We start from the raw sequence: 22999 nt of genomic DNA, 5'->3' as shown, positions 1-22999 counted from the left end.
TTAGTAATGGTCTCCTAATCAAAATGTCTGATGGCTCCTTTTGATCATTTATTCTGTTACCAGCACTGGCCCTTAGCACCATCAGCTCTCCTCTCTTCCCTTCCCGGGAGTATTTATGCAGAGAAAACCTCATGCTCACAGTATTTGCTTTGCAAAATGAAGTGAGATAGCCTCTGCTCAAGCTCACCCCAGCCTTCAGTGCAGCCTGGGCTGCACCTCTCCTGCTGCCTTCCAGGACTGCATTTCTCACTTCCTATTTCCACTGTTGGCAAGTCAGTTACTTGGTGATCAGAGTGTGAGCTGCCAGGGAGCTTGTAGGAAAGGCTTTGGTCATTTGTACCTATGACCAGCACTTTCTGCTATCTACCTTTCTCTGTGTAATATTTCAAGCCTCCTTTTTCCTGAGGTTACTTCATATTTTCTGTCATCAGCAAATTCACCAGTTCTCCAGTAACACTAGTGCCAAGCCCATTTACAAAAGCACTTTGCCAGATCTACAGTGATGCTTAACACTCTCCTGGTAACTACTCTCCAGCCTGACAGCCCTGCTGTTCTTATGCCACATCTCTTTACAGCTTTAAGGGGGGGTTATACCTTGTGCAAAATCACCTCTCCCTCTTCTTAAGAACTTTCCATGTGGCACCATATGAAATGTGCAATGTAAGTCCAGAGAGGTGAGATCCATCCCATTTCCTTCACTAAGCAAATGGCTTGCAGCTTGCCTTTCCCAAGAAAGATAAATGGGTTTGATAAAACCATTTCATCTCATGCCATTTACCTCCCTCTCTTTTGTTAGCCTTTCCTTCACCATTTTTTTTCTGAATCTGTCCTTATGCTATTAAGCTGAAACCTTCATGCCTCTTCTTGCCCAAATCAGTTCACTTCTGTACAGGTTTGCTGTGCTGCTGTCCCTGGCTGAGGGACCTGTTAAAGACATCGGGCCAGTTCTTCCAGAGCTCTGGCATGTGGATTAGCCCGTTCCTCTGCCTTCAGCGCAGGAAGCAGCCCTGAGATTTGCTTTTATCCCGGCCACAAACATTTCCATACCCCCATCCTATTATCCCTCACATCTGCAGCCACATGATTAACATCCTCAGCAAAAGTTAAAGCAAAGAATGAGTTTGGCTTTTGCACATACCCAATGCATATTAACCTCTATGCCCTATAATTTCTTCTTCCTCCTGTTTTCTTCAGCCATATGCAATGAGGAAAAACTTTTCCCCATTTTTTATTAATGTCCTTTAAAAGACAGAACTCTGACTCCCTTTGGAGACATAGCTTTTATACCAAATCGATTCTTTTGCTTTTTAAAATTATTCCTTGCAATGACTGTTCATTCTAAGTAGCATTTCTGAGGTATAAATTCATTCAACTGCAACATCTGTCTCCAAGCTTTTGCCCTTGCCTGGGTTTTATCTCCAGTGAAGTTAACTAGAGTTTTATCCCCTATCCTGGAGTCTCATCGCAGTGAAATTTAGACATGCAAATCCCCAGGCTCCTAAGGAAAGCTGACTATATGGATTAGTTCCTGTTACTTATTTAAATATGCCCCTTGGAACTCGGAAGCTGTATCAGTCACGCCTGCCTTCATAAATGGGACATAATATTTTGAACAGGGTACTGTTTATGACTAAAAAACCTGCAGCATCTCAAGTGTCCCAGAAAAAATTTGACCAGAGTGGATTTTCATTATAGTTCTAGGGTAAAAATAAGTAGTTCAGTGGTGGAACAGAAGTAGCTGGTCTTTTAGATTTTTTTTTTTAACCTTATAAATATAACTGTGCCAGTCACCTTTTGTAGTAAACAGTAACAAGGTGTTTTACCTCACTGGGGCAAGAGACTCAGCCAAGGTGTTTTCCTGACCACTGAGGTCTAAATGTCTGCATGCTTTTCTTCACCCAATTTTAGGTCTGCTTTTTTCTCCACCTCTCCTCTCCCTCCTTCTGACTTTCCTCCCAGAAAAAAGGACACTGTCCCTAAGTCTTAGCACTGGCCTGAAGACAGAAAAGTGTCAGCATACAAGGACTAGGTATTGTCAGTTCTGCTTCTGCAGGGCATAAAGGTTTGGCACCCAGTGCCTTCCACAGCCCAGCCCGCTGTGCTGGCCAAAGAGCACAACACCTCCTGATGTCCTGGCAGGTGTCTGAAGTGTGTCCAGGCTCCTTGGCAGGCTGGCCCACCTGGTCTGGAGGGAGCCAGTGCTGCTGCACCTGCACTGGAGCCAGAGCTAATGGGAGAACAGCAGCCTGGCTGCAGTGCTGATACAAGGAAAGGCACCTCTGCTCCTCAGTAGTGTCCCCCAGGGCGTGGAGGTTGAATTGTTCCCTGTTGAAGAAGGTCCTTGTGGTCTTCCCATGTGTGTATGGCCAGTGGGCTGGGGGGTCGGGCAGGAGATGGGGCTGCAGTGGCCATGCTCAGCCCAGGGGCATCACACCTTGCCCTCCAGGCCCTCCAGGTCGCTGGCTGCACTCACCCACCCCACACCATGCCAAAGCAAGCTGGACTGCAGCCCCAGGCACAAGAGCTCCCAGGGCAGCCCCTCAGCCCTGTGCACAGCACTCCTGGGGAATGGAGCAGAGCTTGGGAAGGGTGGGTGCTACTCCCATCCAGCTGTTGCCAGGGCACTGCCCAGGCTGTGCTGATGTTCCAGGTGGGCTGAGTGCTTCCCCATCTCTGCACACCCCAAGGAGCTGGCCGGGCACTCTCTCTGCAGGAGCAGGTGGGGTGTGTCTTCTCGCTGGGGTATGAGCCACAGTCAGCACTTCGGGGCTGGGTTCCCACCTCTGACGCCGACTTACTGCATGACCTAAGGCAAGTCACTCAGCTGCTTTCCTGCGTTTCCTGACTCTGCTAAACGCCAGGGATAATAAGTAACTTTGTGTGAGTGCTACGAAGCTTTGAAATCTTCAGATGAAAAGGTGCTGCATAATTGCAAAGCATTTTTAATAATGCTAATCATTCACTTCGTTCTGCACTGGCAGTCCCAGGCTGCAGCAGCCTCCAGCAGGCAGCCGGGGAGCATCAGCTTTGCTCAAGTGCAGCGTTTTCCTGAGTTTGTTTCCATTTTTACCTCATGCTGGTCCAAACAGGAATCTGAGCTCAGCCCAGGACCTGACAGAAAGCTGCAAACTCAGAACAGCGCCTGGGCCTTGCAGGCAGGAGCTCTCTGGAAAGCAGGGGAATTTGGGGGAAGGGATTTAAACAGCTGTGTTGACAACACAGACAATAGGGATCTGATTCAGGCTGAGGGGGGCTACGTGAAAGGCAGCACGACACTGAAATTAAAGCAACAGTCAAGAGCAATGAGAGGGAAGAAAGGAGGATTACTTGGGTTGAAATGCTCCTGGTGTGGAAGCTGCCACAACCACGTGTCCCAGGAGATGCCTGGCTGGCACCAGCCTCCTCTGCATCCCAGAGAGCCTTTATCCTTTTAAATGCACTCTGCCAGGGATGCAGAGGCTTCTGGGGTAGAGTGCTTGAGAGTGAGCATTAATCCAGAGGATTACAAAGGCAGCGCTTTTGTGCAGCACTGCAGATAGAGGAGGTTATCTTCTTTAGTTAGGCCTGCAGAGCTCATGTTTAACCACAATATTATTTTTATTTGACTCACTAAAATGACAGTAGCTAGTGATGCCTGCAGCTCACTGCAATCCAATACCTCCTCTTCCAAACAGAGAAGACAGTGCACTGCTGGAAACTCCTGTGATTTTATCACAATTTATATGCTTTGGGGATTATATCCTAAAATCCCAGCTCCTTGAAACAAGGGAATTTTAGCTTTCATTTATAAACAAAGTATGGCCCTAGCCCTCAAGGTCTTGTGGATGAAAGATTTGAAACCATGAAACTAGCACAACCTAAAAGCTAAAAAAACCTGGGAGGTAAATTAAGAGATCCTAAAGTTTGTGGGCTAATTTAAAAAAATATTTAAGAAAAGAAATAGTCAGCAAACAGCTTTGTCTTGGGAAACAGGGCAGGGCTTGGGCTGACTCCTGGTTTTTTGGGACTTGGGGTTGCCAATATGCCTTTGAACTTTGCAGCCATTCATAAAGCCTTACATAACAACAGCAACCACAATACACTGGAGCTCTAGAAACGCTGACATGAGGAAAGTGATGGGAAAAGATTATTTTAGAAACCTATGACAACTCACCTTGAAGCATTACCTGAAGCCTCAACAACCCATATCCCCTTGGAAAAGGAGCATCTATCTGCTCTGGGAACTCATTTTGCACTATAGCAAACCTTTTGTAGGTAAAGAAGAATGCAAAGGCTCCACAAGATCACAGAAGGGCATTGAAAGAGGCTGAATACATGACTTGGTTCCTTCAATTTCAGGAAAGTGATTCTTATTTGTTTCAGTGGGTGGTCTTTGCTGAAAGCATCCAGGACCAAATGAGAGCAAATGTGACTTCAAAACCCTCATAAGCGTCACTCTGCTTTATCCTGTCTGCATCTTCAGGCTCGTTCACAGGCAACACACCACAGTGATTCTAGGTCTGATACCCACTGACCCACTCCAACTCCCTACTCACACCTCCCTGCTCCTGCTGAGCCAACATCCCCTCTCTCAGACCACCTGCATGGTGCTTTCAGCAAATAGAATTTACTTCCCACTTTGCCTGGCTGACAAGAAGTGATTAATGAAAGTGAGCTCATGCCATTCCTCACTATGATGTGAACACGCCCCGAGTGCAGAGAGATGGAGCAGCTCCTGGAAGGAGCACACCCAAACAATATTTCTGAGTGTTTTTTTTCCCTTTTTTTTTCTCCTTTCACCAGGCTGGTAGAGCCCAGTACTCCCTCACACTGCTCATATCTGCTGCTGTTTTAAACATGGAATTTACTTACCTTAATGCTCAAGTAGTTTTCAGTTCAACCAGACTTTCACTGCTGGTTTTAAGATCAGACCCCACAGAAGGGGTTTGGGAAAAGAGGTGCTGGTGGCTGAACTACAGCAGCAGCTTGTGAATCAGCACCTGCCTCTGCAGGAAGAGAAAAGCAGAGGAGCACGTAACTCACAACTTGTGAACATGCAATCACAGGGACATCAGCCTGTTGATACCTTGGAAGACTAATATCTAGCATATCCATCCTGCCTGCCTGAGTTAATCTTTCCCAATTGGAACCAGGCACTGGAGTAGCTCAGCTGGAGTGGTGCTGATACCCATTAGCATCAGGACACACCTGGGCTGCTCTTGCTGTTGGTCTCAGTGTTCTTTCTTCCCACTCTGCTATTGAGCACACCTGTTTGAGGCCTCCCTTCTTTCCAGAAACCCTGTGGATTATGGCAAGGGCACTGTGAGGAACACCAGTCCCTGTGAATGTCTTGGTGCAGCCATATCTTGGCAAGCTTGTCACCACAGCTTCCACCTACAGACAGTGCTGTGGGAGGTGACAGTGAACAGGGTAGATAAGCAGGTCAGAAACTCAGCTTGGGCACACCAAAACAACTTTACTTGTGATTGTAATGGTGAAGCACATCCCATTGCCAGCTGCTCAGTGCTAAAGTCCGTGCAAGGCAGCACAAGCCTTGCTCATGCACACACACACACACACACCCTCCAACGTGCCCACGCCGTGGGAGCCAGAACCTCTACAATGCACTAACATTCTGCTGTGAAACTGGTTTTTACATCTCAGCACTGACACAAACAGGCAAAATCTTCCTAGTTCTCCACCACAGGTGTGCAAAACACAGTGTGGCTACACCCCGTGAGCTCAAGGTGAAAATGTGCTGTCTAGAACACGTTGCTATCTGCCAAAGACAAACCAGCTGCAATGCAAAAGCAGCCCAGCCAGAGAAGAAACCCACAAACAAAACAGGCTTCCTGTGTTCTCTAAAGACACCAAGGCAGTGTTTAAGGAAGGTGGAACTAATATGTGTGTCCTCAAACAAGGCTCAGGAACAAGGGGAAGACAGCTTTTAAACAAAAGCCTTTGTTTCTAAGGCACAGGGAAGAAATTAGGCTGAGAAAGCTGCCTCCTGACCCAGGGCTGTGCTGCTGATACTTTACTGTGTTATCCTGAGGAATAGTGTCCATGACTGTGCCTGGCAATTATTTAAACATTTAATAGGCTGAATTCAGCATGCCCTACGCAGTTTTCTAGTTCACAAAAAGCTTTTGGACGTGCCCACTCATTCAGATGATCAGTTAATTAAAAATTAATGTATGCTCCTATTTCAGTTTAAAGGAAGCTAGTTCAGGTAGCTAGCTGAGTGCTGCTGCTGACAGGCAGCCCTTTAACCAGAACAGGCCTGATGTGAATTGAGAGAGCTGCTGGCTTTGGGTATCTGATTAGAAATCTCATCCTGCAGAAGGCTGATGCAACTGTGTGCAGATCAGCCCTAAGAAAATCATCTTCACAGTGTGGAAGGTGGATCCTGGTGGCCCCACTGTTCCCCTGTCTGCTCCCATGCCCCCGTGACACCAATCAGGGCCCTCCTGACCCTCATGTTGGCAGTAAAAGGGAACAGGTAGGAAGGAAAAAATGGAGACTACCTCTGCTTCTTTCACTTCTGCATCTGGGGTGTGAGGTTCCCATAGTGCCATGAGTATGTCAGGTTAGTACAAGACTGTTCCAAAAAGATAGGGGCCAGATTGCCAGTGCTGTAATGTACCATAACTCTGCTGAAGGCAAGGAAAGGGGAGGTGGGGCATGGCAGGAGAGCTGGGAAGGACTGCTGACTACCAGGTCAGTAAAACCAGCTCAGGCCTTGCAATGACAATCACAGAATTACAGAGTATTCCGAGTTGGAAGGGATCCACAAGGATCATTGAGTCCAATTCCTGGACAATCCAAAAATTTACACCATGTGCTGTTTATCTAAATGCTTCTTGAACTTTGTCAGGCTTGGTGCTGTGACCAATTCACTGAGGAGCCTGTTCCAGATCCCAACCAACCTTTTCCAAATATCCAACCTAAACTTCCCCTAACACAACTTCAGGGCATTGAATGCTGATCTTTGTAGGTATTTTGTGTTTCACTGCTGCATTACCTAGTTCCACTAAGATGTTTTAGGGAGAATCCCTGTCTCTTGTTGAGTCCCTCTCTTGTCCCCAACCAGGGGAGCTTTCCCCCCACAAATACATACCACACGCTCCCATGGCCTCGTGTTGCAGCATTGCATCAGTGAGCCAAGCACGTGAGGAGAGCTCAACCTATTGACATAAATCCTTGGAGATCAGTGGAGCTGGATGTAGGAAAGTAAACCAAGGCAAACCTGTTCTCAGGGCTGCCTCTCTGCCACCTGCACAAACACAGCAGAGTCCCAGGGCACTGAAAAAGCAGGAAGGGGGAGGCTGCTCCACACAGTGCCTGTCAGCCCAGCTGATGTGCCAGGGCAGCATCCACCAGGCAAGCCCCACTGGCCCAAAGCAGGCAGTACCATCCCCAGCTCCCTGCATGCCCCTGTCCTCTGTCCTGGTCAGATTCCCACAGAGGGCTCCTGTTTTGGGATAGCCTTGACCTGCACTGTGGGGCAGGCTGGATAGCCCTTCTGTTTACAGGCTGCCTGTGCAAGTGAGGTCAGTCACAGTGTCGTGTCAAAAGGCCAAGCTGATGTTTTGTTCACCTGCAAAGTTTTCCAGACCCGAGTTCCCTTTTCCACCAAGAACATTAAGCGTGACAAAACCTGGCCTTGAAACACTGTGTTTGAACACGACAGTTTGAATTTATTTTTTCTTTGGTATGGATATATGATTTCATTTGCCTGATTTCTAGAGCAAGAGATTCACAGCTCCAATTAGATGGTATCACATGAACAAAGGTTTCAATACATCCAGAACAGAAGAACCGAAACCATTTGTGCTTAAAATATATGACATGTGTACCTCACCTGCAAAACACTTACTTAAGACACTAATTCAATGAACTGCAGAGTCAGAAAACTGCCAGCCTTTCTGCCCATTTCCCTGGCATTCATTGGGGAAGACAGGATCCATTTCCCTCCCAGAGAGGGGGGGGGTGGGAGGTGTAGCTCATGCTTTGATAGTGCCCCATGCCCTGCCTTGCACATGGACCAGATATTGGTGTCTCAGTTTTCCTCCCAGTGTTTTCCACTGAATGAATTCATCAGATCTGATGGTAAAGTCTCCCCTCAGTGTTTGTCCTCACTGCGTTCTTTAAATATTTAGTACAAGAATGTCTTTATGTCACCCTGGCTGAGGCTGAGTATCTCCTCCCAGGAGCTCTGGCTGGTGGCAGTGGTGGTGAGCCAGGGAGAAGGCCAGAGTAGGAAAGGTCCTTGTATAGCTGGGGTGGCACTGGGCAGGACACTGCTGAAAAGAAGAAAAATCAGGAAAGGCAGAGGGAGAGCACAAGGGAAACAGAGTAACTGGGTAAACTTAAGAGACTTAGGTTGAGATGACATGGAGAAAGTTCCTTGCTGGGCAGTATTTTATGTGATGCTTTCAGAAGACTGAGAAGACAACCTGGATGGAGACAGCAAAAAGCCAGTGGGAACAGACAGGTTGCCCAGTTCATTTGGAAATAAAGAGAAAAAGGGAAGTAAGGACATGTCTAGAGGGACAGGAGTGGCTAATAACAATTAATTATAATTACAGAGTGAACTGCTGAGATGTGCTCACTTCAACTTCAGCACCAGCTGATGGCAATCACTCACAATCTGTACAGTGGGAGCTCCCTGGCAAGAACCACGAACCACAACTTGTAAAAATAATATTTAAAAGCAAATCTTTTACATCCCAGCTTCATTCTTACTCCTTAAATGATCTTTTATTCATTTTGATTTTTAATAGATCCCCTGGGAAGCTGGAAGCATGTTGTTTCTGGGACAATTGCCCACCAATGTATATGCTTTATAATTCTGTTTATTAAAATCTTTCTTCTTAAGAAACACAAATTGAAACACTTTGCAATCAGTTACACAGATCAGTTAATATTGGTGACAGTTCCTACATAATTAAACAAGTACTAACAAATTTAAACTGTTTACAAACCAAAACTTAAATTAACAAGATTACGTAAGCTCAATAAATAGTACATCTGGTCCAGTTCAAGTATAATTCAACAAATCACAGCCTTAATCCTTAGAGAATAGAAAAAAACCCTGAATATAACCAGCCTAACACTAATTTAGTGTTAAAGCCAATGTGAAACTTTGTCTCATCTAATGGGGCAAATGTTTAATTCTTCCATTTTTTTCTTCAAAGGAAGTAGGTTGCAGATTGACATTAAAGACTATTTGAGATCAATGCAGATTTCACAGAGATGAAAAACATAGTCCCTATTATAAAAGTGCAATCTTTGGTTGAGATGTACTGAAATAGTTTTGATATATTATAGGAAGCTCCTTTATAAATATCAATATTTGTTTGGCTAGACCTGAGCCTGCTTTTGCTGTATACATACATATATATATATATACATATAGATATATAAATAAAGAGCATGGATTATAGTGATGATGAATTATGCCAACTAAAAAAAATATTTGAATATAATAAACCAAAAGAAACAACACATTTTTACACAAGCTGAGGAAGGTAAGGGGCTGCCTACAGCAGAATTCTTTCTCAGCAGAATAGGTAGTAGAGAGAAGTTGAGGAGTGCCTGTCAGCATCGCAAAATGGCCTGTTGGAGAGGGAAGGAGATTATCTCTGAGTCCTCAAAGTGCATTGGGCTGAAAACTAATCATGGGCATCATTAGGAGCTAGTTGAAACTTGGGATTGCTTTCAACTGTTGACGTTTTGGGGAGAAAGGACCTTCTCAGAAGGGGAAGTGCCCATTGGGCTGTTCCCAGGATTTTGCAGATTGCTGTTTTGTCAGGACACAGTCCAAAGGGATGGGGTGTCCAAACCACCTCTACAAATGTCTGGCTCTGATCACATCTGTGGGGCTGGGCTCTGCACCTGCACTGCTCACCTGAGTCATCTCCCTCCAGAAGAGGAAACTGCACAGGGCAGAGATGCCATCTAGAGCAAGCAAGGGCCTGTAGCTGTCACCCAAACAAGGTGTCTGGAGCCAGGACATTTCCTGCTGAGCCACCTCTGGAAACTGAAATCTAAATGGCTGGGGACCAAAGGATATCAAGATCCACTGTGTCAAGAAGGGACTTTGTATTCCTAATGCAACTGTCTAGGGAAAAAAAGGAGGTTAAATGCAAGCTGTGAATAAAGGGTGTGAACCCGATTCAGAACCAGAGGAGGGGGAAAGTAGTTTGAATCATCTCCCATAAATCCAAAAATAAGCCCCTGGGTAAACACTCATTTTAAATATTCTTCTGCTGCCAGTCAAAATCTCATGCTTACCTGTTGCTTTCCCTGCCTGTATCCACCTGTTGTCTGCTTTCAGAAAGTGTGATTTAAAGCTCTTTGGCCTGGGAAAGTCTTTGTTGTGGATTTGTGCCTTGCCTGTAATAAAGGCAGTGGACCTGTAGCTTCTGCTGCACTACAAATAAAGAATAATAACAGTGATACTTTTCTCATTTGAGGTTACCTGGGGATAGAGCTGCTGGAGGCATATGACTTTGATATACAGTCAGCTATGTCTCACATCCAATTAAGCTTAACCACATGGTCTAACAAGCTCCCATTAGGCTGGTGAGAGCCCCAGTTTGATAGCAGAGTTAGCTTCAAAGATTTGATGCTTGATTTCCTTCCCTTGTGTTCAGTTTGTGCTGAAGGGCACAAAGGGAACTTCATATTCAGATGATACATGACCAGCTAGAGAGCTGCACTTTAGAAGACAATTGCACAATCTTTACTGCCATTTTCATCATCTTACAGCCTGCAATACAAGATCTTGTCCTAACAGCCCTGTGCTCAAATTTCACTGCAATGTGGAAAACAAACAGTCAAAGGAAAACCCAACCCTTGAAGGAAAAATACCTGGTTTGCAATATTGGCAGGGTTTTTTCTTCTCCACAGGGGAAAAAAAACCTAAACCCCCCTAAAAAAAAAACAAACCAAAACAAAACAAAAAACCAACCCCAAAAAAACAATCAAACAAAAAAAAAAGCCAAAAAACAAAAACAACCCCCATTAAACCAAAAAAGGCCCCACCAACTCCCCCAAAACTAGCTGTTTTAAATGACAGATGGACACAAATCTTAACATACTTCAAGCCTGGACAAAGGAGGATTTATGCTGTAATGTTTTTAATTTCCCCTTGTCATTTGGTAGGCTCTGTCTGAATCTGGGATGCAAAGAATCCCTCAACTTGCAAGAAGCAGGAATTCCAACTATGAAATCTGAACCTGCCTCTCTCTGGTAGAAATGAGTGGAAAGCACAGGCTATGGAATGGAACAGGGCTTGAGGCAACAACACCAGGCACCTCTGAGAGACACTGCCTGGCTACAGGGTACTTCAGAGAACAAGCACAGCTGCTGGCACAAGACATAATGGAACAAATATTTTGGTGGAAGCAGTTTTGGCAATTTATCCACTTTGCAATATTGTGCAACATCCCTGTCATTCTTTGGGAAAGCTAGAACCTTCTGGGAAACTGTTTTCTCTTCACAGCATCTAAAGAGGACATCAAGTACCAGCAATTTTTACAGAACATACTGTGATGAATATTAGAGTCAGGCAAAGAATGGAAATGCCTGCAAATCCCATCTGCCCAGATTGCACAGGGCATTTTATAAACTCTGGGATCAATCCTGGCAATGGTTTGCATGCGTATTCACTTTAGTACACAAAGCCCTATTGAAATGAACCAGAAACTTGTACAGTGCATTTCAAAGGGACTTTGCAAAATACTGAGCAACTACTGTGCAGAAACAATAGGTCATAATAATGCCAGAGCTGCTGGTGCATCCTGTGTTCTCAGTGCAGTGCTCCATGAGCCATCAGTTGTTGTATTCACCTTAAAAAATTCAGGGAAATAAAATACAAAAACAATATTAGAAATCTGGCATCTTTCCATAAAAACCAGGAAAATTCAACGTTGCCAAGCTGAGGAAAAGCAAGCTTTAAAAGAAAACAAAAAGACCCCAAAAGCAAGGATCTTGAATAAAATGTCTAAAAGAGACATGGTCCAAGCATGTGGCACTTTAAAAAGCCTCTCATGAGAGTTTCAAGTCTGTAAGACTCAAAGTTGGCACCCTTTAGAATTATCAAAAAGAAGAGTTTCAAACACAACGGTCCCTGGAGAACACCCTGACCACACCATGGAAATGCTGAAACCAGAGCAGCCTGGCTGTCAGCACATGCATGTGAACCGCTCCTGCTGTGCTGGGTTCAGGCTGTGAGGTCCCTGGGACAGACTGTGGCTCCCCCAGAATTCACACTACACTGGCAGTGTACAGTCAGTGCTTGACAACACAAACATTTGTCATTTCACCAAGCTCTAAGACATGGAGGTGTGTGCTGATGGGGTTTACATTATGCCATCTACTCACTAGTTTTAGCAAAATGGCTTTAGATATCCTGTGCAAATCCTACTTCTCACTGGGGCAATGAGTGAAATGGCTGAAGATATTTTAAGCAACATTAAAGCCTATAAATAGTCACATCTCCTTTCCTTCCAGCATCCACTGGAGGATGCTGAGTGCTTCTAAGTACTCCACCTGACCTGACATGTTACATCAGAACTAAAACTTTAAGAATCCCTGAGAATTCTGATTTAATCTAGGAAACCACTCCCAGCACGCAGAGTGTGAGAAAGAATTGCTCCACTTCTAACAGATATGCCAGCATTGCTTCACCGTGGGAAACAGTTTCAGGCATTTTGGTTTTTAATGGCACTCTGGGCATAGATGCATGGAACATGCTCTTTATTTCCCCTCCTCTGTACAGTGCAAATTGACAGTTATATCATAGAAATTTTTAAAAAAGTATCAGTATTCACTCATTACAGCTCTTCCAGTTCAGCTGCATCATAGTTTTTTCTTTGCAAAGTGAGGAACGATGCCAGTGTCATCCTGCGGCAGAGGGCTGCCTTCTTCCTTCATTTTCAGGCTCTCTTCTGCAAGCTGGGATAGATACTTCTGCAATCACATAAAAAAACCAAAGCATTGTTACCAAAACTGAAAATATTCAACATAAGATTCTTTATTCCTCTTCAGAGCTCTAATTCTTCCAATATCTCAAAAGGAAAGAAAGCACACAGAAGCCCCATTTTGGTGAAAAGTCAAGCTAGAAAAAATATCTGTGTCAGGCAAACTACCTGAATACATGCAGAGCCTCAGAAGTTCAGAGGTTTAATGTGTACCACAGGGGGAACTGGTGACAGAATGAGGATGATTCTACTTCCCATCAGTCTGTGTAACCAGACCTCACCTCTCCTCTACTCCCCTGTGCTACGGGAACTCACTCCACTGAGTCAACTGAATTCTGCTAGGACAGTACTGGTGTGTCAGAACATAAATGGGATTTCAGAGTCTTGATTTAAAGTTTATATATTATATTTTCAGCATGTCCAGTTCAGAGATACACCTTTTGTACGAGAACATTTTGTTTTAAGGGAATAATCATATTCAGGCATAATTAACACAATTCAGCAGTTTGGCTACAGTATTTACCTTTATTGTGTTTCTCTAAGATAAAGCCTTTCACTGCTTTGGGTACTAACTGAGATTTAAAAGAACAGACATGGCCAGTGAGGCTTTCAGCCTTTTGGCAGTGCTTTTAGTTGGCAGAGCTGCACACAAAATTGTTGATGAATGGGTATGGGTCTCAAAATAGTGCTCAAACTATTTATTCAAGGTCAGCAGACATAGAAATGGATGGAAAGAAGCTTTTTCAGCAGCACCTAGTGCAGAGACACCTGGGAAATTCCAACATAATAATGTAGAGGTATTCTTCTTAATGATTTACACACATCACATACCTCACACCCAAGAATAACTGATCGTCATGTTATTAGGATCATAAAACTAATTTTACTCATTCTGATTTATTTTGTAAAGACCCTTTCACATCACTGCAAAATTTTCTATACTTGCAGGATTTCCCCAGAGTACAGTTTACTCTTTGGCATATATGGGGAGGAGACTAAATGAGAAATGGATGCAAAAATACTAAGGGCTGTGTTAGAATTGCCACATCCTCTCAGATAAATACAAGTTTTGAATACAAGATGTTCATCTGAAAGGGACTCAGCAATGGGAACGAATGGACATACCCATGACAAAGTGACAACTGCACCCTTGTTACCCTAACTAACTCTAATTGGGCTGTGGAAATTACACAATTCTCAGTCCTGATCTCTGGGTGCAAAATTCCATGTGGCAAAAAGCCAGAGTAAGTGTTACAGTAGAATACAGAGATATAAGGACCATAAAGGCTGGAGACATGTTCTGTACAGCATGAACTGTAATAAATCACAAACACTTGTCTCTGGATCAGATAACCAACCCAAGCTTTTGGGGCTTTTCATGAGCAACAACCAAAATAAGAGTAAGTTTTATCCACTACCTTTAGCTGATGTTGCTAGCTATCATGAGTACCACAAACACCAGATTTGAGATTTGCAGATTCAGATTAATATATAGCAAAATGGCAGTCAAGCAAAAATGTGTGCTTTTTTCATTTAAATACAAGTTTTGGCAAATACTGCATAAAGCCAGTGGAAAACAGGATGAAATACTGCACTGAGTTGCCAAGGCAGCTTCCACCAGATGAATGGTGACAGCTTTCTGTAGCTGGAGGAAGTGGAAGAAGGGATGGCAAAAATATAGGTTTTTTGGATGTGGGAATTGCAGTGTATCGGTAAATACAAATATCACGTGGGAAAATAATTTATTATGATGAAGAGAATTAAAAATTAAAAAAGGTCCGCAAGGCTGACGAACAGCTGATTTTTTAATCAGTGATTTATGTTATTTGAGGGGCATCATATTTATTTTAATTCAAGACAAAACTAGCATAGTATAAACAATGCTTTTGGAAGAAAATTGGCAAACAAGCTGTTCATTTTTGCATTCAAATCCAGACACTGAATATATATTTTGGATGTGGCTCAAGGAGATCACATGAGAGACAAGAGGTAGCAAATCAGCTATAAAAGACTCAAAGCCATGACACAACTTGGGGCGCTGCTGTTGTCACTGGATGATGGCATTTGGCATTCAGGAAGGAGAACAGGAACACTGCAGCAGCACTCCCATAGCTCCCCTGCAGAGTCCCTAGCTGCTACATTGGTAGATACGCTCGTTAACTTGCATCATCACAGGAGAAGACACAAATTCCCCTCCAAATACATAAATTATCATTATGGCAACTAAAAGGGTTATAGCAACACAGAACACTGATTTGCAATTTGCTAAGTTTCCACTTGAGCAGGCAAAGTTGGACGAGACATTTATTTCCTGTATGTAGTAAGATAAGAGGTATGGCTCAACAGAGCAACCTGTTTTTATTACTGCATTTGGCAGATTTAATTTTAACAGCTTTTATAGTCTTTGTTCTTTTATCTCAAGTCAGTGTTAGTTATCTACCACAGTACTCATGGGAAATGCCTTAATAGGGAGAAAAAGAGGTTATTTTCACACTAAGTCAGCTTTAGTTAGGCCTGTTTCTTATGCCTTTAACAAAATAAGTTAGAAAATTAAAAACTAAAAATCCCTTTTCTTCACATGGAACCAGTTTCCAGGGGCAGGGGCAGGAGTAGCAATCTTTCTTTAGTATGAGTTTCTTAAGAACAGACTTGCATGGGATACACAGCCTGAACTGAGTGGTGCCACCTCTGGTGAATCCCTCTGGGTTTTTTGTATGAAGCAAAAAAAGGAATGCAAACTCGGCACCTGTTTTTCAAGCTTGCACTTGGAGGGTCCATTAGGAGCAAGCATCAGAGCTCTGTAGGAAGCCTTTGGAAGCCAGAGGCCTTTGTATAATCACAGCTATGGAACTTCAGGAAAGCCAAGAAGAAAATTCTCCCAGAGAAATTACTTGACTGTGTCACTAGAAAAGTTGATGCCTACTAGCCAGCTAAGGAAAGAGAGCTTTTACTTGAACAGAAGCCAAGTTTTCACATTTACTATGGGCAGAGGGAAGGAACAGAGAAAGCAGGAGCAGCTCTGTTTTGCTCTGCCATGACTTTTGCTAAGAGTATGAGAATGCCAGCACAAGTGTGTGTGTAGTGTACACACCCTGCTCATGAGCAGGGACTGGGGTGGGAGCCAAGGCCATCTCCTCTGAGGAGTCCAGAGCATGGGACAGGTAATGCTCAGGCTGTTGTGACTGATTCTGTTGATGGTGCATGTCAAAAGTGACAAAGGCAGGTCTTTGAACTGCAGGCACACATGATCTCCCTGTGCTGTTATCAACTGCTGACCTGTTTTGGTTCCATTCTTATGGAGCAACAAGCACTGACATGCTCCTGCATATCCTGATGGAAATTCCTCAGCAGTGGTGCTCTGCACACAGGGAGGGGATTTCAGCGGGTCACAGGAAATGCCTGGCAGAGCCTGCGTGTCACATAGAGCTGCAAGCTGAAACATGCTGAGAAACCCACACCAACACAGAAACAGGGCTGGCTACCTTATCAGACAAATGCCATGTTTAATGCTCCTGACATTAAGATGTACTGAACACTGCTACTGCTGGGGTCACTCCCAGTGACAGAAACATCCGGGACCCTCTGAAACAGGAAATTAAAGATCTGAGTTGCACGCTGTACTAGTCACAAGGACCAAATGTAGATGAGAAGATCAAATTATCACCTGGCCTCATTTTACCTACGATCCAGAAGTTGATTTCAAGGACCTTACAGTGAGAAATTAGCATGCTACTGAAAAGCTTGTTTACCTGAATTTCACTTTGTCTGAATTCTGTCCACAGACTAAAAACTAATTTTTTTATCGCATCATCAACCTTACACACAAACCACTCCATGAGCTTGTTGTTAGGTAGCTTCAGGTGTGTTTTTACCTGGAGATTTTTGTAGTGAACAGTACTCCTGCAGTGACTTGTCTTTGCTGTCTCTTCATTTGTATAGAAGAGTCCACAGAGCTTGCAGTAAAACCCAGTTCTAGGCACCACAAATTCCACACCTGTTGAGAAATTCTGACTTATATTAAAGTGTCAGTAGAAATCCCATCCCTCCCATAATAAACTTGTTTTGAAAGAAAAAAACATGCTATTTAGTTAAATATTAGGAATAGAAGACTGAATCCTGGATTCACTTCTCTGGTTTCCCTAATTTTGCAATATTGAGCTGCACTTTAAAATCTTGTGCATTGAAAACACAGCTTTTCTCTTCTCTCTTAGATATACATGCTTTAAAATCTATCTTCTCATAATATTGACTGGAAACTTCACTCCGTAACCTCAAGGGCTAGAAAAGGGCTAAATACTTTTTAGCAGTAAATTCATGTTTAAGTTACACAGATTGCTTTTGAGGATGTACTTCTTCCAGGTGTTTTGCTTATAATCAGTATTTACACAGTAAAGCCAATACTTTTTCTTATACTTTATTCCAAAGACTTTTAAATTACTGAGCATTTTTTCATATGTATTTCATATATAGTACAAAGGAACTTATTTCATCTCATCAGCTGCCTTTTGCCATTCATTTGGAATGAATTAGCAATGTTCTAGAATCAAAAGGTTGTTTCTTTCAACAGCTACCCGTCTGTCATATACTCTGTTCCTTCTCTCCTCACATCTGTTCTGAAAAATAAATATAGCAAGTAGCCTTAAAGTGACATCTTGTTGTAAGGCCTGGGTATTGCAGTGGGCGGCCCAACGTACCCAGGGGAATGCTGAGCTCGGTGAAGACGTCCTCTTGTTCCCAGCCTGGTGCAGAGGGCCTCGGTTTAGACTCTACCTCCGGGTATTCCAGAGATCTCATTTCCAAGTACCTAGAGTTTGCTTAACAAATGAATAAATGTATTGAATGAAAACAGTTTATTAAAGAGACATTTGTAAACTTCTTGGGAACACTTTCTCTGTGGATCTATAAATGAAGTAAAATCAGGAAAAAAATGCTTTTCCATTCCAGTCAGAGTTTAGTGCAACTCCAGCAGCTGTACTATGGTGTGCAGTCACTCTGATTTCTCCCAGTAGACCCTTTTTCTATTTCTAATTTAATGTTATGTTTGGAGGGTTTTTGTATTTTAATCTCTCTATAGAGATATAAAATTACACACCTCTGGCAGAAGCATGGCCTGACTGCAGCTTTGTAGCCATATATATTATTGCATGATCAGTGGTGCAGCTGGGCTGACACAGGGGCTCCAGATGGTGGGGGCAGCAGGACCTGATGAACACAATCCTCTAAACCTTCCTTTTGTAGGATCCCTGCAGCATTACTGGAATCTTCTCCCTGGAGTCACTGTTCTCCCATCCTCACCTCTCCAAGGAATGGTTCCTGCTTTATGGCTCCCAGCCACTGAAAGATTTTGGTTTCTGAATAGTAGGGATGGGACAGTTGGTCCCTGCTGGCTGACATTAATTGACACAGCAGGAGATTCAAGATGTGGAAACACTGGATTGATTTGCTGAGGTAGATAAAGCCATTCAAAAGAACAGATGCTGTCCCTTCCCATGATTTCTATCATATGAATTAATTTTATTTAAAAATAAGAGGAATTTGCTATCACAGAGCTACAGAATTACAGATAAACTGGTCTGATTCCTCTTTTTCAGTCCTTACATCAAAAAACTACTTCACTTGGCCTGACAAAATTTCTATTGCATTGCAAATTTCACCTAAAAAAGGGATATATTTTCTTATAAAACATATTTTGCCCAAACCAGACCCTTCCTGTCTTTCAAGTCTGTAGTTCAAAGATCTGCAGTTTCTGACTATGAGAATGAATTTTTCTTCACTTTTAAATATGTCTATTGCATGATTTAAAAGAAAATAATATAAAATCCTAACCGGTTGGCTTTCAATTTAACTTTAAACCTACCTCAGGATTCCAATACTGCAGCAGAGAACCTGGAAACCCCCCAGTAAGTTGGTAAGCTTTTCTTAAGACACCCAGGGCCTTTCCAGAAACTTAAGTCCCACTTAAGTTGGTTTCTCTCCTTCTGAGCTGGCAGCTGCATTTGTAGAGGGCCTAGAGCCTTGGACTGCAGATCCCAGATAATGAGTCCATGTCAGAAACCTGGGAAGCATGAGAGGCCCTGAAGCTTCCAGGCTCCCTGCTGACAAGCTGGAAGCTGAGATGCTGGAAACGCTAGTAAATATGCTCTTGAGACACCCAACTCTTTCATCAGCTGGTTGCCCAGGAAGCCCAGAAGAGCCAACTTTGCCCTGCCCAGTCCCATGGCAATGTTATCGCCAAACATGCAAAGTCTGGCAAGGTGTCTTCAGGCCAATTGAATAAGTATTAAAAACCAATGAGTTTCAAATCTGTCCTGGAGGAAGAAGTTAGCTCAAAATCAGATATTCTCATGAAATGTTTCCAGCACTGCACTCTCAAAAATCTTCCATCAGCTTCTTTTCAAAAGCCCTTGTCCATCACATGGGGTCTGAGAGCAATTAGAAAAGAGCATTTCTGACCAACATACTCAATGTTGGTTTTCACTTCATCTCACTATGCACAGCCCACTTGCTCAAGTATTACGACAAGGAACTGAACTGACTTTCAGAGCTCAAGATCCCTCTTTTCCTGGCAGCTAAAATATAAATATGTAGCTATGATTACATTTATTGACATTTACTCACAGCACATCCTATCAGTTATATTAAAGGCAGTATGCAGTAGATAACAGGACATGATAAGGGCAAGTCCTGGCAAAAGGCATATATTTGCATGAACAGGGATTGAGAAGTAACAATTTATGCATGATATCCATGTTAATAATGCTTCAGTACAGTGTGTAAGAATACCCACCTTGTCCAGGAGCCAGCCAGACATTACAGATACTTTTCTGTTGACCTTCAGAGACTGTCACTCATTTCATTGACAATTCAAAATAAATTTAGCAAGGCACTGAAAGACTTCAGCTAAACTCATGTGAACCTTGACATGACAATTATAGCAGCTTATGCCTTTCAGAAAGCTTGCAAGCTGCTCATCATATTTCCTTTACACTATTCATCTAAGAGTCTCTAATGATTTAGCTTGGCCAAAGGCACTGGGGTTCTTTTACTAAGCTGCTCCAAGGACAAGCCTTGATACTATTAACGACACTTATTCTCGTTAGCAATAAATTTCAGTCCTCCCTCAGAGAAAACATGCAAGGCTCTCTGCAGGCTGAAGGGAAAAAAAGCAGTAGTTACCCTTGGCCTCTGGACACTCTTGGCTTCCATGTCTTGTTTCTTCACTAGCATTTTTAATGAGCATTTCCGTAACTTCTCTGCTCTCAGCTCCTTGTGATCCCATCTGTTTGTAATCATCTATAAACGTATCAGGGAGCTGAAGAGTCTCTTCTTTCAGATGAACAGAAGGTATATGGTGATCTTCAGGCTCTAAACGAGTGTCAGAGCTCTTATCAATTTTTCCTTCCTTCTGGAGGCAATCAGACTCCTTAGCAGATTGGTCTTCTTTCAATTCTTCTGGCTTCTGTTCAGGGTCCAGATTTAGGCTTGATGCTTCAGTTATAGCATCATCATTATCATCATCATCCTCATCATCTTCCTGACAGCCACTAGAAGCTGCACTGTCCTTTGCTGTTCTGAAGTTTGTTTCTAAAGCTTTATGGGCAAATTTGTCTTCACTTCTTGTTAAGTGGCTGTGATCGTTTTTCAGTTCTAACACGGTTGACATACAGGGACACGTTTCTGAAGCAGCTTTATTTTTTTGATCAACTGGGACTATTTCTTCAAGCTCAGTTATATCAGGCTCCATAATTAAATCATCTTCTCCTACTTCATCTACTGTCACTAATTCCTCCATGTTAGCAGGATACCAGGTCTCACCTTCTATTTCACTTCCACTCTCCCAGTCTCGGTCCTGTCACAGATGTAAAACATTTGAGAGATTGGTGATTATAGATAATCACTGTTAAAAAGTGGTCCTTGAAACCAGGAAGAACCTTGTTATGGCCATGCCTAACTCCTCTTGTATTTTCGTTTCAAAGAGTGATATGCCTTGGTGTTGTGATTTTAAACCTTATGCACAAGGACAAAAAATCTCTATTGAATTATCACATAAACTACTCTTTGTGAAGATTCTGTAACTGCCTTGGGGACTGCAGTCTCTCCAGTCCCCTGCTTCTTGCTTTTCTGTAAGCAGTAGAGCAAGGCACAATGTGTTACACTTTGTTATGCAATTGATGCTACTATGTGATCCCCTTCCTCTGCCTCCTTCTCAGTGCAATGAAAATATACTGAACCCACTTCGAACCACTGTGGATTTCACTTTCCTGGACCAGGTCCTTTAAATTCACATGGTGACTGAGAAAACATGGTTTCCTTCTGCAGTCATTTCCTTCCGCCAGCAAGATCCCTCTGCCAGGGACTGTGCTAGGAGCCACTGGCCTAAACCTTAGGAAAAAGCAGGTTTATAGTTATACCCCAAGGTACATATTCTGAAATACCTCATATATGCAGTCTGAAACTTAGAGGACTTAGGCACTAATACTGGACTTAAGGAGTCTTAGAATTAAAAAGTATACCTTACTTTTAAGACACGCTTCCATCTTAGATATCAACTCCCAGACTCCTTGTGTACACATAATCTATTAATAATCAGTATTCTCCTCCTGTTTGGCCATTCCCACACTTCCCCTCCTAGAATCCTAAAACAGCATGAAAACTCTGTGAGCTGGCACTGCTCTTGCCAGGAGATCAGTTTTCTGCAGCAACAGATATCAATATCTTCCATATTTGACCATCAACCCATGACCCTACAGAAATGAAGCTGGAGGAATTCCAGGGACATTGCTGTCCCCGATTGCAATGCAGCAGTAGGGGTGCTGTAAAGGCATTATTTAATTAAAACCAGAAACAATCAGGAGACTGCTATCTATAGTTAATAAGGCAAATGTTCTAAAAAATATTCATCATAGTCCCCTCTTTTCCCACTAATTGATCACATCTCCTATTTTTGGGCATGGTTTGCAAAGTTACCCAGTTCACTTGGGTATACATTCCTTACAGCTGGCACTGCCAAGCGCTATGTATGTGAAGCAATGTACATGAGCAGAGAGTAACTAAAAAAAGAGTTCTGGAGACTTCAGGAAAAACTGTCCCTTAAAGCAGAGGTCAAGATAAGGCAAGTTAATTTAAACAACCTCCTTCTCCAAGCCCTTTATGTATGTGATTTTTCATGAGGGGTTAATATTTCATTTGGAAGAATGTTCTACCAAACCTGAGGTTTCAATCATTTTCTCAAAGAAGCTACACCAACAATGTGTCACCAACCTTCTCTTTCCTTGTGTTTTCCAGAATCTCTCCAGATTCTTTTCCTTGTTTATTATCTGAAGGTGAGCTCTTCACTGGAACTTGCTCCTCTTTTTCAAGCTAAAATAAATACAATATACACGTATAGCAACACACAGTGGTGTTCTAGTATGTTTCTATTCTGGGTTTAGAGAAGCAAAGTCACTCACAAGGTCACATTCTTTATTTCTAAAGTTTATGCAAGTCAACTAGACTGTGGGAAAAGACCCAACAATAAATTCCATTAGAAGAGCTGTACAAATAAGAATTAAGAATAAGAATTTTAAACAAAATTAGAGGTGTAATTTATATCACAGAATTGGCTAAATGACAGGTGGGGGAGAATGTCAATTCATTAAACTTTCCAGCCTCCACTCTTCTGTTCTCTACCCACATTTGTTATGTTGGCTCAGATGTGGTAAGGAGAGCAGGAGTGTTAAAACTCTGCAGAAGACCTTGACTGTTTTGTTTATTGACATAGGATCAGTTGAAAATGGAATTGGTTGTACAATTCATACTTGGGAAGAACAAAACCACAGTACTACCTCGTATTTAGTAAAAGAGAGAAAAAGCAAAAGTGAGTTCAAGACAGACAAAACTATTTCTTCCTTTTAAAATAAATTACTAGCAATAGTCCCCAGAGAGTTATGTCTTTAGCAAAGCCACTGTAAAAGTACTTGGAAAACATGCAGAGGAGTGTGATTTACAATGCTCTCTGACGTCTCCTCCCAAGGAACCATACATCATAGTAA

At 42.8% G+C, this 22999-nt stretch overlaps 1 protein-coding gene across 11 annotated transcripts in view; it reads right to left on the bottom strand.

Annotated features, from left to right (window-relative positions):
* Window positions 1-7655: 7655 nt before the first annotated feature.
* RBM20 (RNA binding motif protein 20) overlaps window positions 7656-22999 on the bottom strand; it is a 128185-nt gene continuing 112841 nt past the window's right edge. For 9 of the 11 annotated variants that reach the window (XM_085582776.1, XM_085582777.1, XM_085582778.1 and 6 more), the window contains 5 exons: window positions 22230-22328; window positions 20145-20817; window positions 17663-17782; window positions 16841-16962; window positions 7656-12957 (listed from right to left, as the gene is read on the bottom strand). In XM_085582776.1, coding sequence (XP_085438902.1) covers window positions 12847-12957; window positions 16841-16962; window positions 17663-17782; window positions 20145-20817; window positions 22230-22328 — 1125 coding nt within the window. In that variant the 3' untranslated portion in view covers window positions 7656-12846. The remainder of the gene's footprint in view (window positions 12958-16840; window positions 16963-17662; window positions 17783-20144; window positions 20818-22229; window positions 22329-22999) is intronic. The other 2 variants (XM_085582780.1, XM_085582787.1) reach the window with 1 other exon arrangement.

This window comes from Lonchura striata, chromosome 6 (assembly GCF_050655825.1).
Source record: "Lonchura striata isolate lonStrDom1 chromosome 6, ASM5065582v1, whole genome shotgun sequence".
In the NCBI taxonomy this organism is placed as follows: domain Eukaryota; kingdom Metazoa; phylum Chordata; class Aves; order Passeriformes; family Estrildidae; genus Lonchura; species Lonchura striata.
This window is presented reverse-complemented; position numbering and strand designations above follow the sequence as displayed.